Source organism: Podarcis muralis, chromosome 6, assembly GCF_964188315.1.
Source record: "Podarcis muralis chromosome 6, rPodMur119.hap1.1, whole genome shotgun sequence".
NCBI classification, from domain to species: Eukaryota; Metazoa; Chordata; class Lepidosauria; order Squamata; family Lacertidae; genus Podarcis; species Podarcis muralis.
The window spans coordinates 32,241,404-32,268,795 of record NC_135660.1 but is presented as its reverse complement, the minus strand read 5'-3'; the positions used below and the strand labels follow the sequence as shown (position 1 = coordinate 32,268,795).

The following is a 27,392-nucleotide window of genomic DNA, read 5'->3' as shown; positions in this document are numbered from 1 at the left end:
TCACCTGCTATCACAGTTTCTCTCTCCACAGTCACTGAAGACAAAGAAAGTTGACCAGGCAACAGCTACATGTAGTAGGAGCACACAATGTACTTGCTAACACAGCTGGTGAATACAATTTTGTATTTTTATTTTGTGAACCACCCTGTGATCTTCAGATGAAGGCCAGTATACAAATTTAATTAACTAATTAGAACTAAGTAGTAAAAAGTTCTTTAACACTTGAGCTAGGATTCTTAAAAAATCCAGCGTTTTAAAAAAAGTGGTCCACTTTTTTAAAAAGGGACTTAAAATTGACACAGAGCACACCCAAGCCCTTCCTTTCTCAACCTGTGGGTCCCCAGATGTTGTTGAACTATAACTCCCATCACCCCTAGCTAGCAAGGCCAGAGCTCAGGGATGATGGGAGTTGTAGTCCAACAACATCTGGGGAACAGCTGCAAGCCATTTCCTGAAGAAGCTATTTACATCCAGCACAAAAACTAGTGCTTCACTTCATTTTCATGTTGAGATGTTTTAAAGTGCCTGATAGGCAAGTATATATATTTAGTTTTAAATGTTTAAAGCAGATAACAAACTACCCTGGTAAATACATATTTGTTGCAAAAAAATAATAATTTAAAAAATCATGTAATCAACTTTTTGCAACATAGATAATCTTGCCACAAGGGGGCAGGAGAGAATTTTCTACAATATTTATTATATATACTATTTTAACAGCTTTGTTTCAAATTTGTGCTATTCTAATTACCTAAGAAGTCCCTTAAAACATATTTAATGTACAAATAGTAATTAAGCACACACCAAGGAATACTTCTGTAATACTCTAAAATTTAACTGATGTACATTGACTTTTGAATGGTAGTAACATTTTGCATGTTGTAACAAAAAAACAACAACACATACAATCACCAGAGGTTGCTATATGAACAGCCTCTAAGTCTTCATGAAACAGAACATTAAGTTAACATCATTAGCTCCTCAAACATGTGGCCTTTCACAAGGACCTGATAAAGTGGTTGTTTTACGTGATGTAATGAACAAAATGGAATCCATAATCAATGGTGTATGCTATACATGTTAAGAAACAAGCTTATTCAAACAGAGAGAAGCTGTTAAAGCTACTTAGTGGATGTTTAAATGAAACAAAAAAGTATTTGTCCATGGTTGATGACTGGAAAAAGTGTGCTATGTTCATTCATAAGCCTGAGAATACATTAGCAAATGGACAAGCCTAGCATGATAATTGGGTAAAGTCCACAGCCACATTTTTAGGAGAAAGAGAGAGAAACAGGTTAAGTTATTTCCTGAGGTTAATCTGAGTCACAAAATACACAAGACTGCCTGCGCTTTTCTATGGCTTAAGGAGCTATACACCAAACAATTGCATTAAACTTATTAGAATACTAGTCCCATCTTATGTGATGCACCTTTCTTTTGCCCACTTTCCTTGCAAATTCATGCAAGATGGCTTCTACAGAATAATCTCTTATTGACAAGTTTAAAAGGAAAGCATCTGGTGGGTGAGGAAAAATGAACCGTTCGCCTTCAAGCCTCTTCCAGCTGCACTCATATTACAGACACAAATTTATGGGCCACAATGTTAAAAAATACTGTGCACAACAGCACCCCCAAATATTTGGGAAAGGGCTAGGTATAAAGAAAAATGTTGTTTCAGCAGAAACTTTTAGTAAGGAGTGGAGGTTGCAATACTAGGATCTATCAAGACAGAAACCTATTTCATTTTTATATTGCTGTGGTTTGTATTGTCTGTTATTTTGCACAATAAATGTGATTTATATGAGGCACTAACCAGCCAGAAATTAACTTTGGCTGAATTCCAACCCTAAAGTCAGGGTTTTAATATTAAGAAGCAAAGAGAATGGCTGTGAAGGAATCAGATACAGCTGCAATTTCTGAATGAGGAACAAGACAAAAAAAAGTTTTTACAATGTTATTTTGTAGACACAATTCCATTAAAATCAGCCATAATGATTTTTTTACACAAGATGCCTGGGACTGCTGTATTAGTCCACTATTGTAATCTACACTTTGTTTTAAGGATATACAAATGGTCCTTCTTCCCTCTGCTTACCAAACAACTACAATTATTTGCCTACGTGGCAACAGCTTACAGCAGAACAAAAGCAAACAGTATTTAGCATTATTGAAACTTTAAGCAGAGCAATATCCAAAATGGAAATGATACAGTACTGCAAAAGCAAAATGTTGCACACAAAGCAAAAAAACTACCTAGAATAATAATATCATGTCTGAATACATCCATGATGTCTAAAGTGCTTCCCAGCAACCAAGTGAGAGTGGGCTGAAAGTTGGACCTGCCAGAATCAAATCTTTATTTCGTACAAAAGGTGGCTGGAGTGAATTCAGAGGAAACAGATCACTGCCTCTTAGTGCGCATCCAAAACTGGGCGTGCAGCCACTGTGACTCATGCACAAAACAGCTGTTTCTTGGCATATGCCTCCACCACTTTTGACATTACAATCTAATGATTTTTTTTCCATCGCTCATTGCATGCATTTATTGTCTTCTACAGAAACAAAGCAACAAATTATTTGCATTAAGTCTATTCTTCTGTTTCACTTGAGTATTTTGTACAGCATAAAAAACAGAAAACCTCTAGGACTTGTTGTCGACCTCCAAATGAAATGAACATCAGTTTCACAGTGTAATCCTAGCCCTGTGTTGCTGACTGTGGGGGAGAAGTGGGGAGTAGGATGCCAACTAGGTGCTGCTCTGCTGGCCTCCACCAGCAGAGGAAGAGGAGTGGTGATGGGCTTCACCATGGCAGAGATCACAGCTGCAGCCTAACAGGTGGAAAGCTATCACTGGTGATAGTAAGTGGAAAGCCCTGAAATGGGGAGATTCAGGTGACAAGCACTAGTGGCTTTGGATTCAAATCCCCATGGATCCTCCAATGGACCCAGAACTCAGGTCACTCAGCAATCAGCACAGGCATAGCAGTATGGAAGGAATCACTGCCCTGCACTTCTGCTTCTGGTCAGTGCAAACTCACAGGGCTTTTTTGCAAATTTGATGCACTGGTCCTCCAATGTTAACATTGCTCTGCCAGTCTTTCTTTGGCAAAAATGGTATATACAGTGGTACCTCTGGTTACATACACTTCAGGTTACATACGCTTCAGGTTACAGACTCCGCTAACCCAGAAATAGTACCTCGGGTTAAGAACTTTGCTTCAGGATGAGAACAGAAATCGTGCTCCGGCAGCGTGGCAGCAGCAGGAGGCCCCATTAGCTAAAGTGGTGCTTCAGGTTAAGAACAGTTTCAGGTTAAGAACGGACCTCCGGAACAAATTAATTACTTAACCCGAGGTACCACTGTAATAGCCTTTATGCTTTAGGGGAACAACACCACAAAGTTAAAATTGATCATAAAAAAAAAAATACATTTGACAACCATGGAGCATGTTTCAACTCAAAAAGCATGCTCATTTTGTGAAAATGTTGTTGGTCCAATAAACACATTGTCTGGAGGCTGGTGGGGAAGGAAATGGCAGGAATCGCCTACCCCAGCAAAATCTGGAGACAAATCATTCACTAACCCCACAAAAATGTTGCCCAGTGGCTTCAAAAGAACGAAAAGTATTAGAAGATTTATTTGTGTGATAACATGATTACTTTGAAAACTCTGCACATCTTCTAATCCTAAATAAGCTATGATAACATTTGTTCATTTTACCTGGATGGAGCCACGCCTACCAAATTAGGACCCAATCCCCGGAAAAGTGAGCGAGGGCCTTCCTTCTGTAAAATCATCCTGCAAAAGAAGCACACATGTAATAAAATACATATTTAGGAATACTGAAGTTATATTGAATCAACCAATTTTATTTTGAAGCACTAAACATATACAAACAGGCGTATGTATACACTGCATTTTTCTACACCATAGAAACTAAACAAATGTTGGGGGCTCTTTTGTAATTTTGTACATTTTTCTTTTTTTAAACAAGTCCCACACTCATTTGCAGCCCAGCACAACTTCCATGTATTACATCATCCCACCCCTGTCCTACTGGGGATCTTGTCTACAAAGAGTTCTGAACTACTGTAAGCAAGTACTCCCCACCACCACCTTCCATAGTTCTTCCTCCACTCTCACCCCCAGCCACACCATTCACTTCTTTTTTCCTACATTGCATGCTGCATTGCTGCAGCCTCGCTCCTTAAGCAACAACCATTCCTGTGTATGCACTGTGCATGCAGAGAGCAGCTGCTGTTAGTATCTGTCCAACCACAGGATACTGTGGTCTTGAGGCCCACTGGTGGCCCTGGTCCACAGTTTGAGAATGCTGACTTAACTGTTCTTGAGTCTACCCTACAATTACTCGCATGCAGGGAACCAGGGCTAAAACTGCAACACATAATGTCACTGCTGATTTTAATGTGCTTTTATGATTGAATGGTCCTGGTGATTTTATTCTTGCACAATTGTTTAATTTTGTGTTGTTGGCTGCCCTGTGCTAGAGGAAAGGTGGGATACAAGAATAATTTAAACTTGCAGTTGCTGAGAGCTGGGGCAGCTGCAACTGTTCTTGGATGACACATATTAGTTAGACATGTTCTAGTCTGGGCTCAGGCCTCGCCATTGGAATTAGTCTCCCTTGGCTGCCCTGAGGCATGACCTTTTTACAGAGAACAGGACAAGCTCCTGCTTTTTATGAATATTTTTTGATTATTTTTAATACCTGTTTTTAACTATTATTATTACTGCAAACTACTTGGAGGATTTTTTTTTAATTAAAAAAAATCAAGCAGTACAGGCACACCCACCCACACACCATCGTTTAGTTCACACGTAGCCTCAGAAAGCCAGAAGTGGGGGGAGAGACCTGATGAGCCTTAGCAAAGCCCCATTGCTTTGCCAGCTGGCAAGCAGACCCTCCCCAGTCTGAAGTGGACATCCTCTTTAGGCTCCAGGGAGAGTCTCCTGGTGAGTCAGAGGGACAGCAGGGCTTCCTTGACCAACTCAAATGATGTGTGGGGAATCTTCTTCTGTGTGCAACAGCAGAGCTTTGTTGAGCTGACAGGCAGCTCCTCATTTCACGCAATTTCACTGATGTATGCGAGGGTTCAGAACATAACCTCCGTGTAAACGGGAAGTCGCCTATAAATTTTGTTAAATAAAAACTAAAAACTGGCCACATCAAAAAGTGCCTTTAAAGAGAAATCACATTTCCTAAGAAGTCAGCACAGAATTTGTTTACAGCTGGATGAGAAGAGTTACATGATACAGGCACTTAACATTTGGGTATTTAAATTATAACCCTTAAAATATAGTGCTCCAAGGGCACTAGGAATTCAGGATGAATTCAGGTAACTTTAGGTTCAAAGCCAAACTTGTTATCTAATCAGCATGTTGCAATATGCACCATATTATGCTTATCAATACAGATAAAGTGTCCAATAATGTCAAATTTTCTTTAAAGCACTTCGTGTTCAAACAGAAATACAGGTTAATGACATAAAACACTAAGCAATCTACAAACAATGTTGCAAGAGACATTCACTTGGAACTGTTTGAACTGATCCAAGTACCTACATTCATTTCAACACAGTGGTTTAAAGATTCAGTTTATTTATGCAGGCTGCACTAGAATAAAAATCTCGTTCTGCCTCATTCTTCTATCCAAGTGCAAGATCAGAAGTCACGTTTGAAGCATGTAGTTTTAAAAGGGATTTGCTTGTAAATTACACTGTGCCATTTGTAATCACCACTGAGAGGTCTGAGGTATGTTGCACAGCTGGATTCCTGAATGCCAATGCATCTAAGATTCATTATGTAAGGCATGATTTTGCAATCTTAACTATGGAGTATGTCACTGCACAACAGCAACAACAAACAGTACAGCAAGCAATACATGAAAGATACTGCAGGAATTGTAGTTAATTTCATTGTCATGTTTAAAGCCATTTCTTAATCTTAAAAGACAAACTTTCATTCAGGTTGAAATTGTCAAGCATGCCACCATTAAGTATCCCACAGGGTGCAGATCCTGATTCTACAACTAAGACCCCACGAGGAATACAGCAGCCTTCCAGGCACTTTAGTTGCCACTCCTTAACATTGCTCAGTCCCATAAGCACAAATAATTATTTAAGTGAGTGAAGTATGAAAGGCTCAGTATCCCACAGTTGCTTATGCTTTAGAAAACTTTAGAAAAGGCAGCACGATTGAAGATAACCCATCAGCCCATTCTCAGCACAGGAGGCTGGCTGGAGTTTGTCATCCTTGTTAGACACCGGAGGATGCTTAGGACATCATACATTTCTGGATCCCTCTTCTTACTATGACATTGTAAGGCGGGTCATTTTTACCTATCCATGTTGTAGATGGGATGAGGTGGCTGGGGCTGAAAAGACAGAATGCCCAAAGTAGGGCTTCCTAGTTCAACACAACCATTAGCTAAAAACAAAACTGTAAAAGCAACTACTTTGTACAAGTCACTTACTGTCTGAGAAATGCTGATGAAAATACATTTTAATCTACTTCTTCTTTATGGGTTTTCTGCCAAATGATTTCTCTGCGCTTTTCTATCAGAACCGTTTTGTCCTTTGGACTCAGATCTAAATTTGTAATCCTACTTACATAAGCACTACATAAACTGTTCACAGTTCATATTGAAAGATGCCCGAATCATTCCATGTTATAGATCCTACAACTGCAAGCTGCAAAGAAAACTCAAGAACACAACGCTGTATTCTCAAAAATTAATAAACATATTATTTCAAAAATAGCAACACTTGGGTTCTTCATGCAGTGGTTGTTCATAGTCGCACCTTAACTCAAATCAGCAGCAATCTTTCATCTGTCTGATAGCCAGACCACTTCAGATTCCTTTAAACTATGGTGAGAAACTGTTTGCAGCCTATATAACAGACTTTTCCACCTGATGCCCTCCAGACATTTTAGACAACACCTGCCTAATAAGTTACAGCCCCAAACATATAGAGGGCACCAAGCTAGGAAAGGGTGGAATAAAATAATTGCCCCGCCAAGGAGGGAGGGACACAGCACGGTCCCCACCACTATGACACTAGCTTTGCAATGGAATAGCTTGTTATGCAAATGCTAAATTGTGGAATTCCTTCCCCACAGGTGAGCATCTGGCATCTTTAATGTACATTAAAGGTAATGTACATTAAAGATGCCAGATGCTCACCTGTGGGGAAGGAATTCCACAATTTAGGGGCTGTCACAGAAAATGCCTTCTCTTGGATTACTCCTTCCCTCATGCTCTGAGGGTGATGGAACTACCAAGAGGTAGTCTTAAACACCCAAGAATGTATGTAGGAAGGAGGCAGTTATGCTATGCTCTAAACTGGACTGATGGCCAAACAGCTGTCACACTGAAGAGATAGAATTATAATTCCGAAATATTGTTACAGAACTCTTTCTAGAGAACAATTGTATCTCAAGACAGGAAGCCAAAATGCAAAGGATTGTGCAGCAGGCCATTATTATTATTATTATTATTAATTTCAAGGACTTAAGTTTCCTCCAAGAAATACAAATTTGCTAGAGCCAGAAGACAACCATTTCCCCCCAAAACAAATATTTAACCTTCAAAAGAGTGAATGAAATATAGATTAATAGTTAACACTAACATCCAGAGACTCCAGGGTATCCAGTATGAATTATTGTCAACAATCAGATATCAGTGCAAGAAAAATTGGAGAAGGCAAGACCCCGTTTATCCATGACAAGTATATCAGAGCACAGTAATCAGATACTTTTGTTTTTGGTAGCCATTAAAGATGGATTAAAATGGTGGGTTTCAGCTGGCAGGGCGCATTCTTGTCTGCAAATAGGATTGCACCTTGTCTTAAGTATGGGAGGTTGTGCACAAACCGTGACCTGGAGCTTACTTTCTAAAATCTGAAAACTCAAGCACAGAAGCAACGAAGGTGCCATAAAGATAACAGAAGAAAAGTCATTTATTGTTCGTTTATGATGTACCAATGACCCATGACAGGAATTTGTGGCACGCCCACCCTAGTAAGATGTGTCTGTCTCCCTCATTATTGGCTTTCAAGAGAAATTTAAAAACATTCCTGTTTACCTAGGCATGTGATGGCTGAAAGACATTGTTCTTGGCAACCCTGAGATAACTGATTGAGAATGTTTTAAACTGCTTTTTAGAATGTTTTAAAAAAAAATTTTGTATTTAAAAAATATATTTTGTGACTGCTGTGTCTGCTGCTCTGGGCTCCTTCCTCTGGGAAGGGTGGGATATAAAGCAAATAAATAAAGTAATGAACATAAGATACTGTGTACTCTGGTTTACCATATAACCGAAGATAGTCACATTTTTACAGTAATATCAAAATCCTGCAGAACCTCACATTTCAGGTCAAAGGAGTAAGGATAAGCCAAAGAAGACTACCTACAGCAGATGAAGTGCATCTCCAGCATGTCTTATTTGAATTTTTCTTTTTATAATTTTCTCTTTTCAAGGGGCATAAGGGTATATAGCATAAGGGCACCTTTTAGCAGACTTAAAAACAGGAAAACTCAAGGAGGGTTGGTACTCACTTTAAGCAATGGAGAGGCCCTGGGGAAACTCTAGTTACACGATTAACACTGGCACCATTCACAGTATTCAGCTGAACTTCAGAGATGTAGAGTGTAACAGAGGAAGACTGCAGCCGTGTTTTCACAACTTCTAGTGGACATGTCAGAATCGCACCTACGGTGCCCCCACATCTGCAAAGAAGAAGAAAATAGTAGGAATCAAGGAATGTGGAATGTCTACAATCAAGCAATTTTACAAGATGGTATAAGATAGCCAGGAACTGTGGCAAGACTCTTGGCAGAGGAATACTTCCTTCCAAAAGTAGCAAAGCTTTGATGCAGTATTGCCCTTCTGTTATGCTCTCTGTAGGCAGTGCATGCATGTACGACATTTAACAGAGACATGCACTTCCTGTAAGAAATCCTCAGCAAATTGGTTAATATGAATTTCAGTATTGCTTCCGTACTGAAACAACTAAAGATTGCAACTCATTCTTTTTTAAAAAGTTCTTTGTTGACAGCTCCTTTCATAAGCATTCAGTACTTAATTTCTATCATTAGTTTAATCTTGTAAATATGGCTGAATAGCTAAGGCTTCTAATATTCGTTATCAGATCTAACTCAAGTTGAAGTTGATTGCATTCTCTCAATCTTCTTTTAAGTTACCCAAGGTATACAGTTAGACTTTCTAGTTCAGTTGTTTAAAATTACATCATACAATATTCCAGTGTTTTCCTATATGATTTTGCATGCAATACTGTGCTATATTAGCAGAATTATGATAGTGTTAGGGAGGGGTAGAGAGAGACTTTTGAATGCTGGTGAGGAGTGATGTTTGGATGAACATTTGAAAGGGGTTTTCAATGTTGGGGGTATGACACTTGAGAGTCAGTGGAGTGGAGAGTGGAGCTGAGAAAGGGTGTGAAAGTTGGTGGAGAATGGGAAGCATGGTTTGTTAGTCAAGAACTACAGGGAAACATTATAATAGCAATTGATGTCACTGTAATAAGATAACAATTAATAATAAGATGTTATTACATCTGTAATAAGATAACAATTAAAATCATATGCCTCAAATAATCATATAACCTTTGTTTATTATTTCTCTTTAACAAATCAACTGTCATTACACTGCATGTCTCTTACTTGGCTCTCTCAAAAGTGAAGTCTTTAGATAAATATTATCTGTGGTGGCAGCAGAAATAAAGAAGAATGAGTGAAATAACCATCAAAAAACCCCTCAGCTCATAGCTGTACATCTTATTAAGAATGAAAGTGGTACAGGGCTGAGTGGGGAGTGCCAGAGCATCTCAGAGAAGGAGGGGTGGAGGCTACAACACATGCATGCTGAAAAATTGCCTGCTGTGTAAATGTTTAGTTTCTTGGACTAGTTATTCTAGTAACAAACTACTGTAACTTGGCATATGTTCAAATACACCACATCAGCACATGAAAAACTGCCAGAAAATAAGCAAAAATAGAAAGTCAACAAAGCACAGTGGACATATTCAAATATTGTGCTACAAAAATAAAATGTGCACCTTAATTTGAGGCATGCTCAATGCTATTCTTAAAATTTAGAAAGCTCTAATCTTTGAGGCCTTTGGTGCTGAAAGGGCCAACCAAATTGAAACTATAGGCTTCTCTGTTTTTCACTTGCCACCTTCCATCATGGTGAATGCTCTATAGCTCGCTGGCAAGCAACCACTGTCCCTCCCAAGCATGAAGCTGCAAAGATGGATGGGAATCATCCCAAGAGCTGTGCCTGCTGCTTCCCCCAGCTTAAGTATCAGAGGAAGTCTAGAAGTTATTTGGCAAATGTGTGGCCAAGGATCCTGCTCTTTGACTACAGCTTGGTGAGGTCACTACAGGCACCTCTGCCAAGCAGTGGTCAAAGCTGCCATACTTTCTCTGCTCCCTGCCCCTTTTTCCTGAAAGAAAAGGGGACTAGCTCCCTTGATAAAGGCAATCTAAATTAAGCTGGTAGAGAAGGCGGGGAAACAACCTGGTGACCACAATTTTTGGCTTGGATATTGAGCCTAGGCAAAAACTGTGGTCCCCTAATGGTTGCAGAATGCTATCAGTCAAATGCTCTTTGCTGCTCAAGTGTCCTTCAAATTGGAATCTGCCTCCTCATGAAAACCAAGTAGATTAAATTTCTGCATTTTTAAAGAGATAACACTTGTTTGTGAGCAGCACAGGAGCACTAGGCTTTTGTCATTAAGTCTGTCATTAGGTCTACAGGCGAACACTCAAGCATAATTAATTGAGGCATAAAGACAACAATAAACTCTCATCTAGATTACGTTTCATGCCAATGACCTAGATGTATCACTTTACCAACCCTTTCAACTATCTTGTCTTTGCACCAACACCAAAGTAGCATCAAGTAAGCTTCCAAGTTTATAAATAGAAATGAATTACAATGTGCATTTTCAATTTCATTCATGTGATTTACCCTCTGGTGAAGAGACATTCTCTCAATGACAGCAAATGATACCACGCCATGCAGCGTTTTAACATTATTTTACTAGTTCTGGAAAAAACTTAATATGGACTCTAAATGGCCAAAATATTGTGAAATTTTAGAACATGATGGTGAAAGGGTTAAACTCCAGAGTTATGAGAAATTAAAGTCCAAAGTTCGAGATTGGTTGCATTACCATCAGATAAATGAGACATTTAAACAGGACAGGAAAATAGGATTTCAGAAGGAGAGGTCAAAACTAGAAACAGAATTGTTAGAACCCAATACTAAGAACCTGTCAAGAATGTATAATTTGCTGTTGAAATGGAATACACATGAATGAAACGGTGAAATCAGCTATGATTAAATGGGCACAAGATATCGGTCATGACATTATGTTTGCAGACTGGGAACAGTTATGGACCACCGGTGTTAAATTTACGGCATGTAATGCCTTAAAAGAAAACATAATGAAAATGATCTACAGGTGGTACATGACCCCAGTCAAGCTTGCAAAAATTTATCATTTGCCCAATAACAAATGTTGGAAATGTAATGAGACTGAAGGTACTTTTTACCACCTTTGGTGGACCTGCCCGAGGATTAAAGCCTTTTGGGAAATGATCTATAATGAAATTAAGAAAGTCCTTAAGTGGACCTTTCCTAAGAAACCTGAGGCTTTTCTCCTGGGCATGGTTGGCCAATTGGTGCCAAAGAAGGACAGGACCTTTTTTATGTACGCTACCACAGCAGCAAGAATTCTTCTGGCAAAGTATTGGAAGATGCAAGAACTACCTACTCTGGAAGAATGGCAGATAAAGGTGACTGACTTTATGGGACTGGCAGAGATGACTGGCAGAATCCGCGACCAGGGGAAAGAGACAGTGGAAGAGGATTGGAAGAAATTTAAAATGTATCTTAAAAACTGTTGTAAAATTGAGGAGTGTTAAGATGTCAAGGGGTAAGAAGCAGAGAATTACAGCTGTAACTAACAAATTAAAGAAAACTCAATGAAAGGGAAGTAAATAGATAAATTGACCAAAGGGTTGCTAAAAAATGGTAAAATAAGGATGCAGCGAAAGGGAGGTATGGGGAAGTCGGGTGAAAGAAGGTGCATGAAATTAAGAGTATGAAATTATACATGTTTAAATGTGTTGTATGTTTCTGTTCTGTGTTGTGTTTGTTTTTTTATTATGTGTTTGAAAAATGAATAAAAATTATAATAAAAAAAAAACATTATTTTACTAGTTCTGACTATGAGATGCTTTTATGAACAACTACTTGTGTGATCTATACAGAATAATGTTTCAGAATTTCCTTCGAACCCTGCCTGGGACCTATTTTTACCCTCCATTTATAATCCTATTTTGTTGCATTCAATTTTCCCCAAATGATCAAAATTATAGGCTGCTTGCGTAGATAAAACTTCACACTTGAATGCCACTTTAGGCATGAACAAGCGTAAGGAAGCCTTGGGCTCTCATGCTTCCTCCTCCCCAGTGTGATTGGAAGGAGAAGGAAACTGGAAGCTTTCACTCCTCTTGTCAGTCAAACTAGGGAAGATGAAGGGAAGGGGGGACACAAGCCAGAGATTTAACTATGCTTGCTGATGTTACACTAGTTTAGTGTGACATCCTAATGTGGCTGTTCCATACTTAAAGAAGTGAGAATCTAGAACAATGTAAAAACACTGTAGCCAAAGTGGGAAACATTGGACTAGGTAGTCATATAGGTTAATCTGGTTTAACGACAGCTTCTGATGCCGTTCTCTGGTGGTACAGCCTCATGAATGGACCATATCAGAAGAACTGAAGCTGCTAGTTTCAACAACACAGAATGAACTGCTTTCTGCCTGAGCTACAAGGAACTGGAATCATTTGGTACAAAGAACTAAACACATTTTACACATATATACGTATGTTTACTGCCCTGCAGTTCGTACTTCAGGTACATGTTTTTCTAAAATGAAGTTTCCCAAAATAAGATCTGCACACAAAAACTGAAAGCATTCAACAGAGCTCTTAAAGAAAACAAATGTTATTTCTGTACAAATTAGTCAGACAGCCAGGTGCCTAAAATGGGACTAAAGTGTCTACTCTTAACAGAACATGGGGGACTCTGTATTGAAAGATTCTTTTTTCCCTACCTGGACTGTTTATTTACCAAGCTTGTTACCAGAAATATAGCAAAGGAAGCAACAAGTGATTTGTCTGCATCAACCTGGAAGGTCATTAAGACAAACAGGTACCAGCAGTACTGCAAACAAAATCTATACATATACAGCCACAAATACTTTTTATTATAGGTTGGACTCTTAATAAGCAGTCAGCTTAAAAAGTTCAATAGCTCCTATTTTCTGTTATCACATAGCATTAAGCTATTTTAACTGCATTAGCAGAGCATTATCTCTACAACATGAAGTGTTAATAATATTATTTGGGTTTGACTTAGCTCAGTGACCAGCACAGATAAATATATGAACTGTGCTAGGTGAACAGCTAAAGTACCTGCGCAATACCAAATGAAGAAAACAAAATAGTAAGTTCCCTTTCTCAGTTCTTTATACCTTTTCTTGCATCTAACAAAACCTTTGAAACAGGTAACAGAACTCATTATGAATAAGAATATCTCAGGAAACAAGCTTAACTCCCACATTTCAAGGTCAGTTTGCAGAGCTGAAACTTAAAAGATCTGTTATGCATCTACGCATAAAAAGAGTCATTGGATGCACTTCTTCCTATTCTCTGCTTTACAGAACAAAAAAAATTCCTTCCAGTAGCACCTTAAAGACCAACTAAGTCTTTACAGCTCTTTTACAGAGTGCTTTACAATCTCTGTGTGTGCATACACATTGTCTCCATTATTTAGCCTGTCAATAATCAGCCAGGTTCAGGACTAATTACTGTGAGTGGGACAGATATTTTATTTAAAAAAATAATGAGTATACAAAAATGAAGGGAGAGGCTTCGAATGTCACACAGAGTAGTCATCAACCTGTGCCTCCATTTTATGTATTTTGTATATCAAGTGAAAAGAAATCAAAGAATTACAGAATCATGGAATTGTAGAGTTGAAACGCACAAACTACTCTTATATTAGCTCTCCTTCCCATATTCTGTGTAACACTCAAAGCAGCTCTAAAATATATGAGCTTTTGAAAGTGGGGCTTCCCTTTCAGATTGTTTGGAAGCTGCAACAACCACAGAATGCAGCAACAAGGCTGAGTGTAGGCATTTCAAGCCAAATACACACATTCTGCTGGTACCGAAATATATATATTCTGGTTGCCAATCCACTACTGTGCACAGTTTAAGATGCCAACACTTCCAAATTACACCTATAGGACCTGGTGCGAAATATTTGCACTTTCACCCATTGACAACTACATAATATTTCAATACATTATCTGCCAACTGAGTACCGCTCACTACCTTGCTTCCTCTCTAAGCACTTTAGTATGGTGGCAACTACCCTTCGGAACTCCCTCCCACTGCATATCAGAAGCCTTCTGTATGGTTTTTCCAGAATGTACTATAGATGTTCCTCTTTCAACAAACCTTTTAAAATACATATTGCATTTGGTATCTTTCTTTGGAACTAAATTGATTTTATGTACGGTATGTGCTGTTGCTTTAAACTATATTAATCATTTTTTTTAAGAAAATGTAATTGTTTTAAAGGTTATATGTGTGTTATTATGTGGTGAATCAATTCAGGATGCTCCATGGGAAGTGATTCATAAATGAAACAAAAAACTACCAAGCTATTGCTGGATCTATGAGAGGAGTATTCGTCTATTGGTTAGTTTACATGGACATAAAAATGTGAGTTGCTTTCCTGGATCAGGCTAAAGCTTTAATGAAATGAGAGCTATTTCTGCGAGCGATCAGTGAGATGCCACCAAACAACTAGCACAACGAACGTCAAGGAAGAGATAATCACTCTGTTTGCCCTGAAACTTCATAGTGTTATGAACATGGAGATTCCATTATTGGTTGGAGCTATAAAAGTAACCCCTCCTCATCGAAGAATTTGTTGATTAAAAAAAAAAAAATGCCATCTACATCAGTGGCCCATGACATGGCACCAGTGCATCATTTAGAGACGTAGATGGTGAAACATATGAGGAGGACTAAGTTTGCTGACATTTGGCAGGAAAGGTAAGGTTCGAAATGACATTCATTTTTTAAAAAATCCTAATATAAGTAAAATAAGAACAGTCAAGGCTTTGGTACTATTTTCAAGACAAACTGTGTTTTTCTGAGAAATTAGCAATGACTCAAATAATCTAGGCCAACACCAATATTAAGCAAAAGTGCATTTCTAATTTTCAGAAACCATATCAGGTTTTTCATCAACCTCAAATGACCCTGGAAGGAAAGTCTAACTCTAACAAGAATCTTATTGTGACAGTTAAGGTAATAGTTACCTATAAAGCAAAGTTAACAGACAGACCTAAAGAAGAGCTGTAAAAACTTTATTTTGAACATACGTATTTCTAAAACCTGCAGGTGGTAAGCACTATCTTAAGAGGCATTATTTCTTTAATTGGACAGCTGTGGTATGAGAGCCACAAAACAAGTCTAAAACAGATTCACAGTTGGAATAATCATATCGTTTTTAGGAAGGAACTATAAATGATGGAATTGGGTATCAAGATTTGAGTGTTAATACTGACGGGGGTTTTTAAATTGCAGACTTGCACATACACAGAGGGGAGGGGAGGCACTGTTGACATTTATGAAGAATTGAACACAGAACTCAATATTCTTATAGGATTCCCTCTTTCCTCACATCCAACTCTAGGAAGACTTTCCACAACACATACTATATTGCTACAATAATGAAACAACCCAGGTGCCAGGCTCTGGACATTATTGGCAGAAACTGCTTGCATCCAAGCTCACTTTCAACCTCCTGCAACAGACGATAGTAATGGGCTGTAAGAAATTTACTACATCCAGGCAACCGTCAAGCTTCAGAAATCCACAAGTAAATGATTAGCCATACAAGCTGCTGAAAGCTCAGGCAAAAACCGTATTTGTACAGCAACACAGGAAGAAGCCTATTGTTGTCAAGAAAGTTTTTGTTAAAAAAAATAAAAAATAAGAGACAGGCATTTAGAAGATAAAGGTCCCCTTCCCCCACAACACAGCTTTCCAGTCCTATAAATACTTTTATCTACCTGCTTTAAATGACGGGTGACTTCCAATGTCACATGATGGACTTTCCCTTTTGTCCCTTTCTCCACTGCAATTCCCCAAGCAGCCCAAATCTACTGAAGAGAGTCCCTCAACCCCCTAGAACAGATATTGGTGGGACATCTGCAGTAGAGAAGAAGAATCTGTTCCACCAACAGAGTCTTATTCAGATGGTGGATGGGCACAATTTGATTTCTCCAGAAGTCTGAAGCCATTATACCTCAGGCCTGCCATATCTGCTCTATCATCAGTTTCCCTTCTAGGAAAATATGCCTCAAGTGTAAATCTAAGGCTTAAGATGCCTGCAGTTTGAATTCACACACCTGAAAAAAGTGGTTTATAGTGAACAGTTATATTCTGAGGAGAGGAAGTCACATATACAGAGCACGACAACATCACAACGTTCAACCTTTGCGTAATACCACCATGCTGAAAAGAGAAATGTTTTGCAATGTGACCACTACAAACTATTTCTTAATGTTACTTTTGTTGAATAATCCTATACACATTTAACTCACAGCTCAAGCAGCACACATGCCTTCTTTCTTCTTCGGCGATCACTTGTAGCAGAGTAAGATTGTCTTTCATGAACATGGTCTTAACAGTGAGTTCGTAAGTGACTGTGGAGGCCAATTCTGGATCCAAACATCCTTCCACAGTGAGGACATTGGTTTCTGGGTGGGAGTTGATCACGGTGAGGGTTTGCCAAACGTGCCTTCCTCTTAGCATGTTTCTTCCTTTCGTCCTGAGTTTGAGCATCTTCAAAGTCCATGACACCTTTGGTAAAGGCTGTTCTCCAACTGGAGCGCTCATAGGCCATTGCTTCCCAATTCTCAGTGTTTATATTACATTTTTAAAATCTGCCTTGAGAGAGTCTTTAAATCACTTTTGTTGACCACCAGCATTACGCTCCAGTGGGGAGTTTCCCTTCAACAAAGTGTAGCATCATGGCAATGAAAATAGAGTTGGGGTGATAACACATCCCTGTTTAATACTTGATCCCACTGTACATGGTTCACTTTGAGAGCCATTGTTATCTGCTATTGTTGCTGTCATATTATGGAGGAGCTGAAGGATGTTCACAAATTTATCTGGGCAGCCAATTTTCAGAAGGACAGTCCACAGGACACTACAATTTACAGTGTTGAAGGCCCTAGTCAGGTCAATAAACACCATATATAGGGGTTGGTTTTGCTTTCTGCATTCTTCTTGAAGCTGTTGAGCAGTAAAAATCATATCCACTGTCCCCCTAGAAGGTCAAAAACCATTTTGGGATTCAGAAAGGGTAGCCTCAGATATTGTTAGGAGACGGTTTGCTAAGATCCTTACAAGAATTTTGCCAGCCGCAGCTAATGAAGAGATGCCTTGACGCAGTCGATTCTATCACCTTTTTAAAAGAGATTGATAATTTTGGCATCCCTAAAGTCTGCTGGGATCTCTTTTCCCAGATTTTTTTTGATGAGCTTGTGAAGTTATTGTGTAAGTTCAATTCCGTCCACTTTGAAGACTTCGGCAGGTATCCCACCAGGTCCACTGGCTTTGTTGTTTTTCATCTGGTTAACAGCTGTACACAACTCTCGCATTAGAGATATTGCAAGCTCATCTCTAATTTGTATTTGTGGAATTTGTGAGAGGAGATGCTGGTAATGTTCTTTCCAGTGCAGTGCAATACTGTAGTTTCTTTACCTTTTAGTAGAAGTGTGGTACCATCTGTTGAGTGTAGGGGGCATATGCCATGATTTATTGGCCCATAGATGGTCTTTGTGGCTTTAAAGAAACTCTGTGCATCATGAGTGTCAGCTAAGTGCTGGATCTCTTGAACTTTTTTTATCCACCAGGTGTTCTTTAGTTCTCTGGTTCTTCTTTGAACCTCAGCCTTAATGTTAGCATAGGGGGGTTTTTTAGCAACGCCGTTTCTCTCTTTGACAGATCTGAAAGGCCTTCCTTTTCTTGTCAATAACACATTCAATCTTACTGTCATTCTCATCAAACCAGTCCTGGTGTTTCTTGGTTTGGTAGCCAATAGTTTTTTCACAGGCTGCAATAATGGATGTTTTTAGCTTGGTCCAGTGTTCTTGCTCAGGTAGACCTTTCCAGAAGAATGTGTAGCCTCCTTTTTCTTCCTTCAGTTGTCCCTCACCTGCTCTTCGAGTTTCTTGAAGCGCTGCAATATTGATGTTAAAAGTCACAATTCTCTTGCAATGATGGCAGTCCTGCGTTCAAGATGTTCATTGTCTGTGTTATCCAACAAAGTTCGTATATTCCATGTTCCAAAGTTCAATTGTCTTTTACGACCACAGGGTAGTGACCCCACTTGATGCGGTCAGGGGAAAAGGGAGGCAGACTATGTTTAGGATACATTTTCTAGCCCCTCCCCCTATTCAGGGTGAGCAGAGTAGATTCTAACTAGGACTGCTCAATCATGGGATACAGCTGCCGAGCTACTCAACTGCCGCATTCCTTGAATGAGAACAACTGAATCTGTATCCACTGCCCATGTGCCGGTTCATGACTAAAGGTTTCCAAATTTCACGGTCCTGCCCCCATTACCATTTGCCGATTGCCATGGGACTTGTTTGGGATGGGTTTTTGGAAGACACCTGTGCATGAATTTGTTTTATGTGTGTAAATTAGTGCATGCTGACCAACACAGAGTCTTCACAGTAAGGCTCTATGCATGAGTATCACGACGACTGGTAGATTCTTATCTGCTGCAGTCTTCACCCACCTTCACAGCTGTTGTAACATACCACTTGTTATCTTCCGCCTGTTCTGCTACTGAGGACTTATTGGATCATTCCTTGTCCAGCTCCTCCCCTTTGACCTTACCGCCTTGGGTGACCCTGCTGGGAGTACGAGACTCCCAATGGCTTCACTCACAAGGGTCATAGGAACGTGCAAGCCCACTCACCACAACAAGGTGATGATCCAGTGAGTGAGAGCATGCATGCCACTTAACCAGGCAGTGTGGTGTAGCGATCAAGAGTGTCTGACTAGGACTGCAAGGACCTAGATTCGACTGGTGACCTAAACTCTCAGTCTAACCCAGGGGTCTGCAACCTTTAAGACAAAAAGAGCCACTTGGACCCGTTTCCGAAGAAAAAACAACAACTGGGAGCCGCAAAACCATTGCGACATTTAAAACAAATATATCTCAGGAGCCGCGATCTGACAGCGGGCAGGAAGGTGACGTCGGGACGGTGCGTGACTAACGCACGCACTGCCCCTATGCGACGTCACAGCCAGTACAGCGCCCGCCACAGTGAGGAGTGTCGGGGCGCACAATGCGCCTCCTCCCCTCGCTAGTATCTGCCCCGGAGCCGCAGCAAAGATGTAAAAGAGCCACATGCGGCTCCAGAGCCGCGGGTTGCAGACCCTTGGTCTAACTGTGTCACAGGGTTGTTGTGAGATCATAAGAGGGGAGAGGGGACCATGAAAGCAACCTTGAGCTCCTTAGAGGGAAGGTAGGATATACCACTTTGAGGGGCTTTTTTGCAATCAATAAGCGTTTATGAAATAAATAATAAAATATAAATGTAATAAATATATTACAAATGTAGAAATAAGTCCTAGTAAACTACCACTTTTAGCTTAGTGTTATCTATTGCCAGGGGGAGGGATCTATTTGTAAGTCATTTAGGACCTATGGATGCTCAAAATTCCACCCTTCCTTTATTGTACATTCCCTGCCATTGCTGCTACTGAAAGTTAAGTTTTGGGCAAAGAAAACGGGTGAGGGAAGAAAGCTTCCCAGACTCACCAGGAAAAAGAAAGGGGGTCGGTGTTGTTACATGGGGGAACAAGAACAAGGTAGTCTCTCCTACAGCCATTTCTTCTTCTCCTTTCCCTTGACAAGAAAGCTTGGGAAAGCAGAAAGTAGAGAAAGTGACTGCAAGAAAGATTGGGAACAAGTTGTCTGAAAAATATTTGCAATAAGTAAGGTTTTCTGAAAATACCCTGCAAAATGGAGCTTTCTCCAATAATTGCCTGAAACAAGCTTCAAAAGATCAGCACCACCCAACCAAAGTTAGAAACTATCCAATTAACATATTTACAAGCCAATAAGATTTGAAGAAAAAAAGTTTCCCTTTGGTGCTGCTGTTTTGGTATTATCAGCTCCTTTGTCTATCTCAAATATATACTGTATAGTCAAGGGTAATGATCAATACAAGTGACATACAGCTGCTATGTGTATTCGGTAGTCAAGATAAAATGGGAGAGAGAAGCATGCCACTCGAGAAATGATGCCAGAGAGCATTCCCCAGCAGCTAGGTAACAAAAATAGTTGAGACAGATGACCCTGAGTTACTTTCACACTGCTATGCATGTAACTATATGCATATTTTGCAGCTCTGCCAATCCAGGGTTTGGGGATAAACGTTCAGCTGCTACTCCTAGAACAGGAATCTCAAGGTCTCTACCGTATCTTCTACACAATATGAACTTTGGCCAATTCCATGGGACCTTGAAGCAGAAAACAGATTCTAGCTCAGCCATCTTCCAAAAAAAGTGGAAAATTACTAGCTTCAAGCAAGTGTCATGTGTCTCTAAACCCGTTATCTAGTTATACAACGCTGGTTTTCATCCACACACAAAACAAAAGGGGTGTAGAAAAATGTGCATTTGTGGAGGAGACAGAATAGGAAGAAATATTTGTAGTTGGTCTGTTCAAAAGCAGCACAATAAAGAAGATGAATAGTAAAACCTGTGACCATTCAGAAAAGGAAGGCTAAGATACTATTTTCTCTTATCAGAAAAAGGACAGCGACAACAAATGTGTTTCCCAAGAAAGTAGATGAGATAACATTGGTCTCCTGCTACTCAGAGCTCCCTGGAAAAACAGACCATACAGCACAGTGTCATTCACCCAACACAAAGCAGTTTTCCAGAGAGTTAAGGCTAGAGTTTCCATTTACAACTAACAAGTCCTACCACATTGACATAAAACCACACATAATCATCCCATTGCCTTCAAGATTCAGTGACAGTAGATTCTTTTGTAGGTTAGCTCCTGAACTCTACCCCTAAAGTTACTTATAGATACAAGGAGGCCCATGTTTAAAGCAACTTAAATATCTGCTTTTTAGTTCACAATAAAACACAAAGCTTTTATTTATTTATTTGAAAAATGTCAGCAAGATACTTACAAACTAATCCTTAAAAAGAAAGGATCCTTTAAAAAAGGTGCAGACGTATTCAATGAGGCTTATTCCTACATACATCCAGGATATGTATGTATACTTCCCAACAGTATAATCCTATGTATGCCTACTCAGAAGTATGTCACCTTGAGTTTAATGGGTTTATTCCAGATATATGTGACAGGCCTATTTACTAGTTATGTAGAAGACAACAGTATTACAGTAAATTTATTCCAAGATGCCATGAAGCCAATCTAGAAAGAAGAACACTGTGTAAGGCAATGTGAAGTATGCTTGATCCCTCCCTTTCCCTTATCAAAATAAAAGCTACTACTTTTATGTCACTGCTCTGCTAGGATTACAGCTCCCTTCAACACAGCAAATTTGGGTGGCTGAACACCTATCACTCTGGAAACACCCCCCCCCCCCAAAAAAAAAAACCCCTAGCAGTTTCTGCATACCCAGAAAACTTCCTAGGGACATGAATACATTTTCAAATTTAAAATCCCAAACGCAGCCTCACAATGATGGGTGAGTTGCCACATCTTACATAATGTCAAAATCACTTGAGCAGGGAAACAAAAGAAACCGATAGGTGCAAATTTAGAAGAAAATGGTTAAAGCCTTAAATTATAGGAGGTATTTTGGAGAAGGGAGATTGCAATCTGACCCAAAACACTCCCTTCCCAACACTATAGAGGACTGTATTCTGGAGATTTTCCTGCAGGTCCCACTTGTAACTATTTAATAGAAATGCTGATTTAGCCACCACTGGTGATGCATAAAGATTATCTACATAAGCAGGCCAAAATCAACCCAATAAAAACAGCAGTTCTGTCTCCCGGCGCCCGAGGCGAGTCTCCTCTATCCCGTTCTACACATTCTGGGCAGAAGAACTGACATTTCCTCAGTCACCCCAACCAAGTAAGTTTCGTTTTCCCTCAGCACTTGAATGCTGAGGGAGAAGGTATGAGTTGTGAAGAAACGATAGAAAGGGAACGAGGGAGAGAAAAAGGGAAGGAGGAGGAGGAGAAGGGCAAAAGGCCAGTGACAATTCCCACCTACCCTCCAGCAAACAGGTGCACGAAAGTGTCTTTCTGGTTCATCTTCTCATGCTCGTCCCAGGAAGACACTCGAGGGGAAGGCGGCGAGAGGATCAGCCTCCGCCCGGCGCTCCTGGGCAGCCTGAGGAGAGAGGAGGACGCGGGGCCAGGAGCGTGGCCATCGACCTCGGAGAGGAAGGCAGCCCAGGAGGGAGCAGCCTCGGCCCTGCCGCGCTCAGGGGCCCCCACACGACCCTCTCCCAAACGGTTCCTCCTGCCTCAGCCCCGGAGAACTTCCCACCCCGCCGCCGCCGCCGCCTCCTTCCGCCTCCTCGCCCAGCCGGGGATACGCAGCGACAGGCAGCTTCCAAGGCACCAAACGGCCAGGCCCGCTCGCTTCTTCCAACGCGAAACGAGGCCCAATATAAACAGACGCCGCCATTGGCTCGCGGGCGACGTGACGTCGCCGGCCCAAGCTTTAATCAGGCTTTGCGCACGTGATCGGAGGCGCTCAGCGCAGCCAGCGCATCAATGGAAGGGAAGGAGGCGGAGGAGGAGGAGGAGGAGGAACACGATGTATTTGCAAAAGCTCTAGAGGAGGGAGACAGCGTGCTAAAAGAAGCTGTAGCTTAGGGCCCCACTCTCTTGGGGGACCCGCAAAATTTAATTGTATTTCACTATTAATATACTTCTTAATTGTATTTCATTTTAATAATTCCTTTGATAAAATACATATTTTGTTATGTGCAAGTGGCTTTAGATACCTATTAGGTCCATAAATTATCATATAGCATATATTCAGCACAAAAAAACAGCGGCAGTTTGTTGTTGACAAAGGACAGCTGGACATATAAAGGGCCCCAGTAGCTTAGCCTCATCAAACCTAAATCCGGGCCAGATCCTATGCCCGCGCTTATTTGGGAGCAAGCAATGCCCGTTGGACTTTTCGGGAGTTGCTACCCCCCCCCCCCCAATACTTGAGCACTGAGACGTGCGGTTCACAAGGGAACGTTTAAGCGCGCTATCTGCCTGGATTCCGCAGCAAGGAAAACGCTCACAAGCGTTATCTGCCCGGATTAGAGCGCTATCTCTCCACCTTTGGCTCTTGCAGGTAAAGGGGGACGGACACCCGGGCTGTGCACGCCGCCAGTCTTTTGCAACTCGGCTGCGTGTCCTCGGGCCAGGAGGAAAGGGAAAGGAAGTGATCCTTGTTCAAATCGTTCCTAGACTTTACGAGATTTATGCTCCTTAAACCAGAGGTTTCACCCCAAAGCCAATTCCATCTGCCTAGGAGAGGATCTGCAAGCAAACAGGGTTGTTTTGTTGGGTTTTTTCCCGGGGCGGGCTGCTTATTCAACACCAGTCAACATCTATATTGGAATTTCTTTTAATGTTTTTTATTTTGTCACTTTTTTTTTTACTGCCCTGGGCTACCGAGGGAGGGAGGGCTAGATGTGAATTTAATAAACAAACCCCAAGTTACAGATTGGTTCCCTCAAAACCAAGATCAGATTTTTAAGACTTGGAGGAAAAGCAAATGGTACCCTTCTCCAGCTTACTGTTCTGCCTACTTCTGTCAGATCATGCAAGTGTTTGATAAATACTAAAGGCGAGTGTGGTGGGGGAAGGTTACATTCACTTTTAGAGATTTATAGTTTCCCCACCATTTTAAGCTTCCTGCCCCAATGGTGTTCAGCAGCCAGGCAACCCCTGCTCTTAGGGCATTTTCCAAACTACTTGCTTCTTTCATGCAATATTTAGTAATTCTTACTGGGCCACAGGATCTTGGAGAAATAGGATTCCCCCATTAACACTCCAAAAGCATGATTAGTGTTGAATGGGATTGCACAAGCACCATAAAAATAACATAGGTGTCACTCTACGCCCCTCCTTCAGCCACCACATGGGCGTTGGGATTGCACTGCTAGGCTACAATTCTTACCTGGGAGTCAGCCCCACTGAATTCAGTATATTTTAGACATGTATAAGATTACATTAACGTTTCAATTGCCCCCCCCCCTTCGTTTTGCTTCAGCTTTACACCCAACACATTCTTGTGTCCTTTTGGCCTATCAATTAGCTGAACCCAAATGAATCCAGTAACTATGAGAATGGAAATCCTTTTAAGTCAGACACATTTGTGCTTTTGTCTTGTATTTTTATGTTGTGAACTGCCCTGAGATCTACGGATTAGGGACAGTATACAAATTTAATAAACAAATAAAAATAAATAAATGGAATCTGGCTTAATCAAGAGCAACATCTCATGAAGAAAAGCCTTTCCTTGTTCATAAACCTTATATAATTCCAGCTCTATGCACACTTACCCAAAATCAAACCCCATTGAATCAAGAGGGCTTTATTCCTGAATAAAAAAGCAGAGGCTCTGGCTATAGAAAAGTGTCCTTAGGATAATTTGGGGGAGGGGAGGGAAGCAGATGACCACATTACATGAATCAATTGGCAGAATTAGAAACACAAAATAAATAGGCCACAGTATAGAAGAGAAACTAAGCTGAATAGGTATAAAAGTTGGGTCTAGCCCAGGAATAGGTAATTATTATTTTTCAGCTTGAAGGCCACATTCCTTTCTGGATGCCACATATGTAAAACCTGATGAATGATGAATTTTTGTGGTGAACTGCCCTGTGATCTTTGGATGAAGGGCAGTACACAAATAATAAAGAATGAATGTAAATTCTCCCTTTATACAGTAGGCAGGTTTCTACACACATGCATTCAAACTCCTCTTTATCTACCATCCAGTGACCTAAGCAGCATTGTCAGAGGTAAAAGACATGTTTTAAACCATGCAAAAACATGAGAGTTAGGAAGCAGGGTGGCTAAGGAGGGGGGGGGGGGGCTGCAGAGAATCCAGAGGGGATAATCATATACAGTGGTACCTCAGGTTAAGTACTTAATTCATTCCGGAGATCCGTACTTAACCTGAAACTGTTCTTAACCTGAAGCACCACTTTAGCTAATGGGGCCTCCCGTTGCTGCCGCACCGCCGGAGCCCGATTTCTGTTCTCATCCTGAAGCAAAGTTCTTAACCTGAAGCACTATTTCTAGGTTAGCGGAGGCTGTAACCTGAAGCGTATGTAACCTGAGGTACCACTGTAGAGACCAGGAGGGCCACATTTGCCTCCCAGCCCCCAGGCCTGAGGTTCCACATCCCTGATGTGGGTTTTTAAAGCTGAAAGCGACATAATATAATTTGAAACACACACACACACAAAATTCTTCCAACTCTACAATTCTATGACATTTTCAGCAGCACACACTGAAAAATTTGCTCGGTTTTCCCCATAAATGGTTGTTCCTGTACTACCATGAAGTAAGGGGTCCTACATCAATAGTCCAAATATTGACACCTTCCTCTTCAGGGTACCTGTGTGCGCAACCCTAACCCCACTTGTCTGGAGGTAAAACCCCACCAACTTCAACATAACTTGCTTCTGAGTAGTTGTGGTCAGGATTGCAGAATGTTGCTTAATTAAGTCCCACACAAAACCAACCGGTGTAGAGCCACTGTCTCCTCCCCTTTCCCCCAAGCGCAACATACAACCCCAAAAGGTGACGTCACGGCCTTCCCAATTAAGGATGCGAAAGCGGGGGAGGGGGGGGGGGAGAAGAGAGAGATACGGAAGGAAGAGGCTCCTCCGCCCAAAGTCAACACAAGGCGAGAGATTCCGAGAGATTCTGCTCCTTTGCTACCTTCCCACCCCACTCGGGCACTGGATCAGGCCGGGTGCCTGTGCAAAGCGTCTCTTGTTTTGTCAGGAAATCAGCCCTGCCGGATTTCAGAGGGATCCGGATTGCAAGCCTTAGCGCCTACCCCACCCTGCAGCAGTTGCTGCTCCTGCTCCATTTGCACCGCGGCTGCCGCAGCCCAACCAAAAAGCAGAAGGGAAGGTTTTCTCCGGAACGCCGCCTCGGGTCTCTCCCCAGGCGGGCCCGCTTCCCTCCGGGAGTCCCATTAACACCCCCAGCCAGTCGCCTTTTTCCTCCCCGGCAGGCCTTGTGCAAGCAAACCGATCTGGCCCGCTTGCTCCCCGAGCGGATCTCTCTCGCGCTCCTGCAGGGGCAGAGGTGCTGCGTTCACACGTTCCTCCCTCTCCCGCGCGCGCCCCCGGCAGCCCCCGCCCGCCCACTCGCACCTACCCTCCAGCAAACAGATGCACCAGGGTGTCTCTCTGGCTCATTCTCTCTCATTCTCGTCCCCAGCAAAACGGGAGGGAGGCCGGGGAAGGGAAGGACGCGAGGCGGCGCAGCGCACTTCCTTTTCTCCCAGGCTGCTCAATGGCGCAGCGCCGAAGGAGGGGCTCTGCCGGCCGCCCCCTGCCGGCTGAGGAGCGAACCGCGTCTCTGCGGGAAGAGGAGCGAGCGCGTGCCAAAGGAGGAATCCATACTGAAGTGGAGATAAAGGGGCGTGCAATAGCAGACGCTAACCTACGGATCATCTGCCCAGCTAACCCCGTTTCCTTCCGTCGCGCAGGCTCGTGGGTTTGTGCCCAGCATTGGGATGGATAAATAAATAAATAATCCTGCATTGCAGGCGGTTGGACTAGATGACACTAGTTTGCCCTTTCAACTACAGTGGTACCTCGGGTTAAGTACTTAGTTCGTTCCGGAGGTCCCTTCTTAACCTGAAACTGCTCTTAACCTGAAGCACCACTTTAGCTAATGGGACCTCCTGCTGCTGCCGCGCCGCTGGAGCACGATTTCTGTTCTCACCCTGAAGCAAAGTTCTTAACCTGAAGCTCTATTTCTGGGTTAGCGGAGTCTGTAACCTAAAGCGTATGTAACCCGAGGTACCACTGTATTGTATACAATTCCATGCTGAGCTCATGGAACTGCTTTATAACGAACTGCCAGTGGAGCCCAAACTGGGCAGTAGCGCCGCCAGGAGGAGCGCAGTGGAATTACCTAGAGGGGCCGCTGAAGGTGTACTATCGGCCTTCGAAAAGCGGCTGGCTACCA

General features: G+C 41.6%; 1 protein-coding gene across 2 annotated transcripts in view; it reads right to left on the bottom strand.

Moving 5' to 3' along the window:
- The window catches only part of SLC25A36 (solute carrier family 25 member 36), a 42,079-nt gene extending 15,347 nt beyond the window's left edge, over window positions 1-26,732 (bottom strand). Inside the window, exons 1-3 of one of the 2 annotated variants that reach the window (XM_028731040.2) lie at window positions 26,574-26,732; window positions 8,579-8,749; window positions 3,722-3,799 (exon numbers count right to left, since the gene is read on the bottom strand). In XM_028731040.2, the coding sequence (XP_028586873.2) occupies window positions 3,722-3,799; window positions 8,579-8,749; window positions 26,574-26,614 (290 nt within the window). In that variant the 5' untranslated portion in view covers window positions 26,615-26,732. Of the gene's footprint in view, window positions 1-3,721; window positions 3,800-8,578; window positions 8,750-22,431; window positions 22,832-26,573 lie in introns of those variants that run through there. The other variant, XM_028731041.2, reaches the window with a different exon arrangement.
- Window positions 26,733-27,392: the final 660 nt, after the last annotated feature.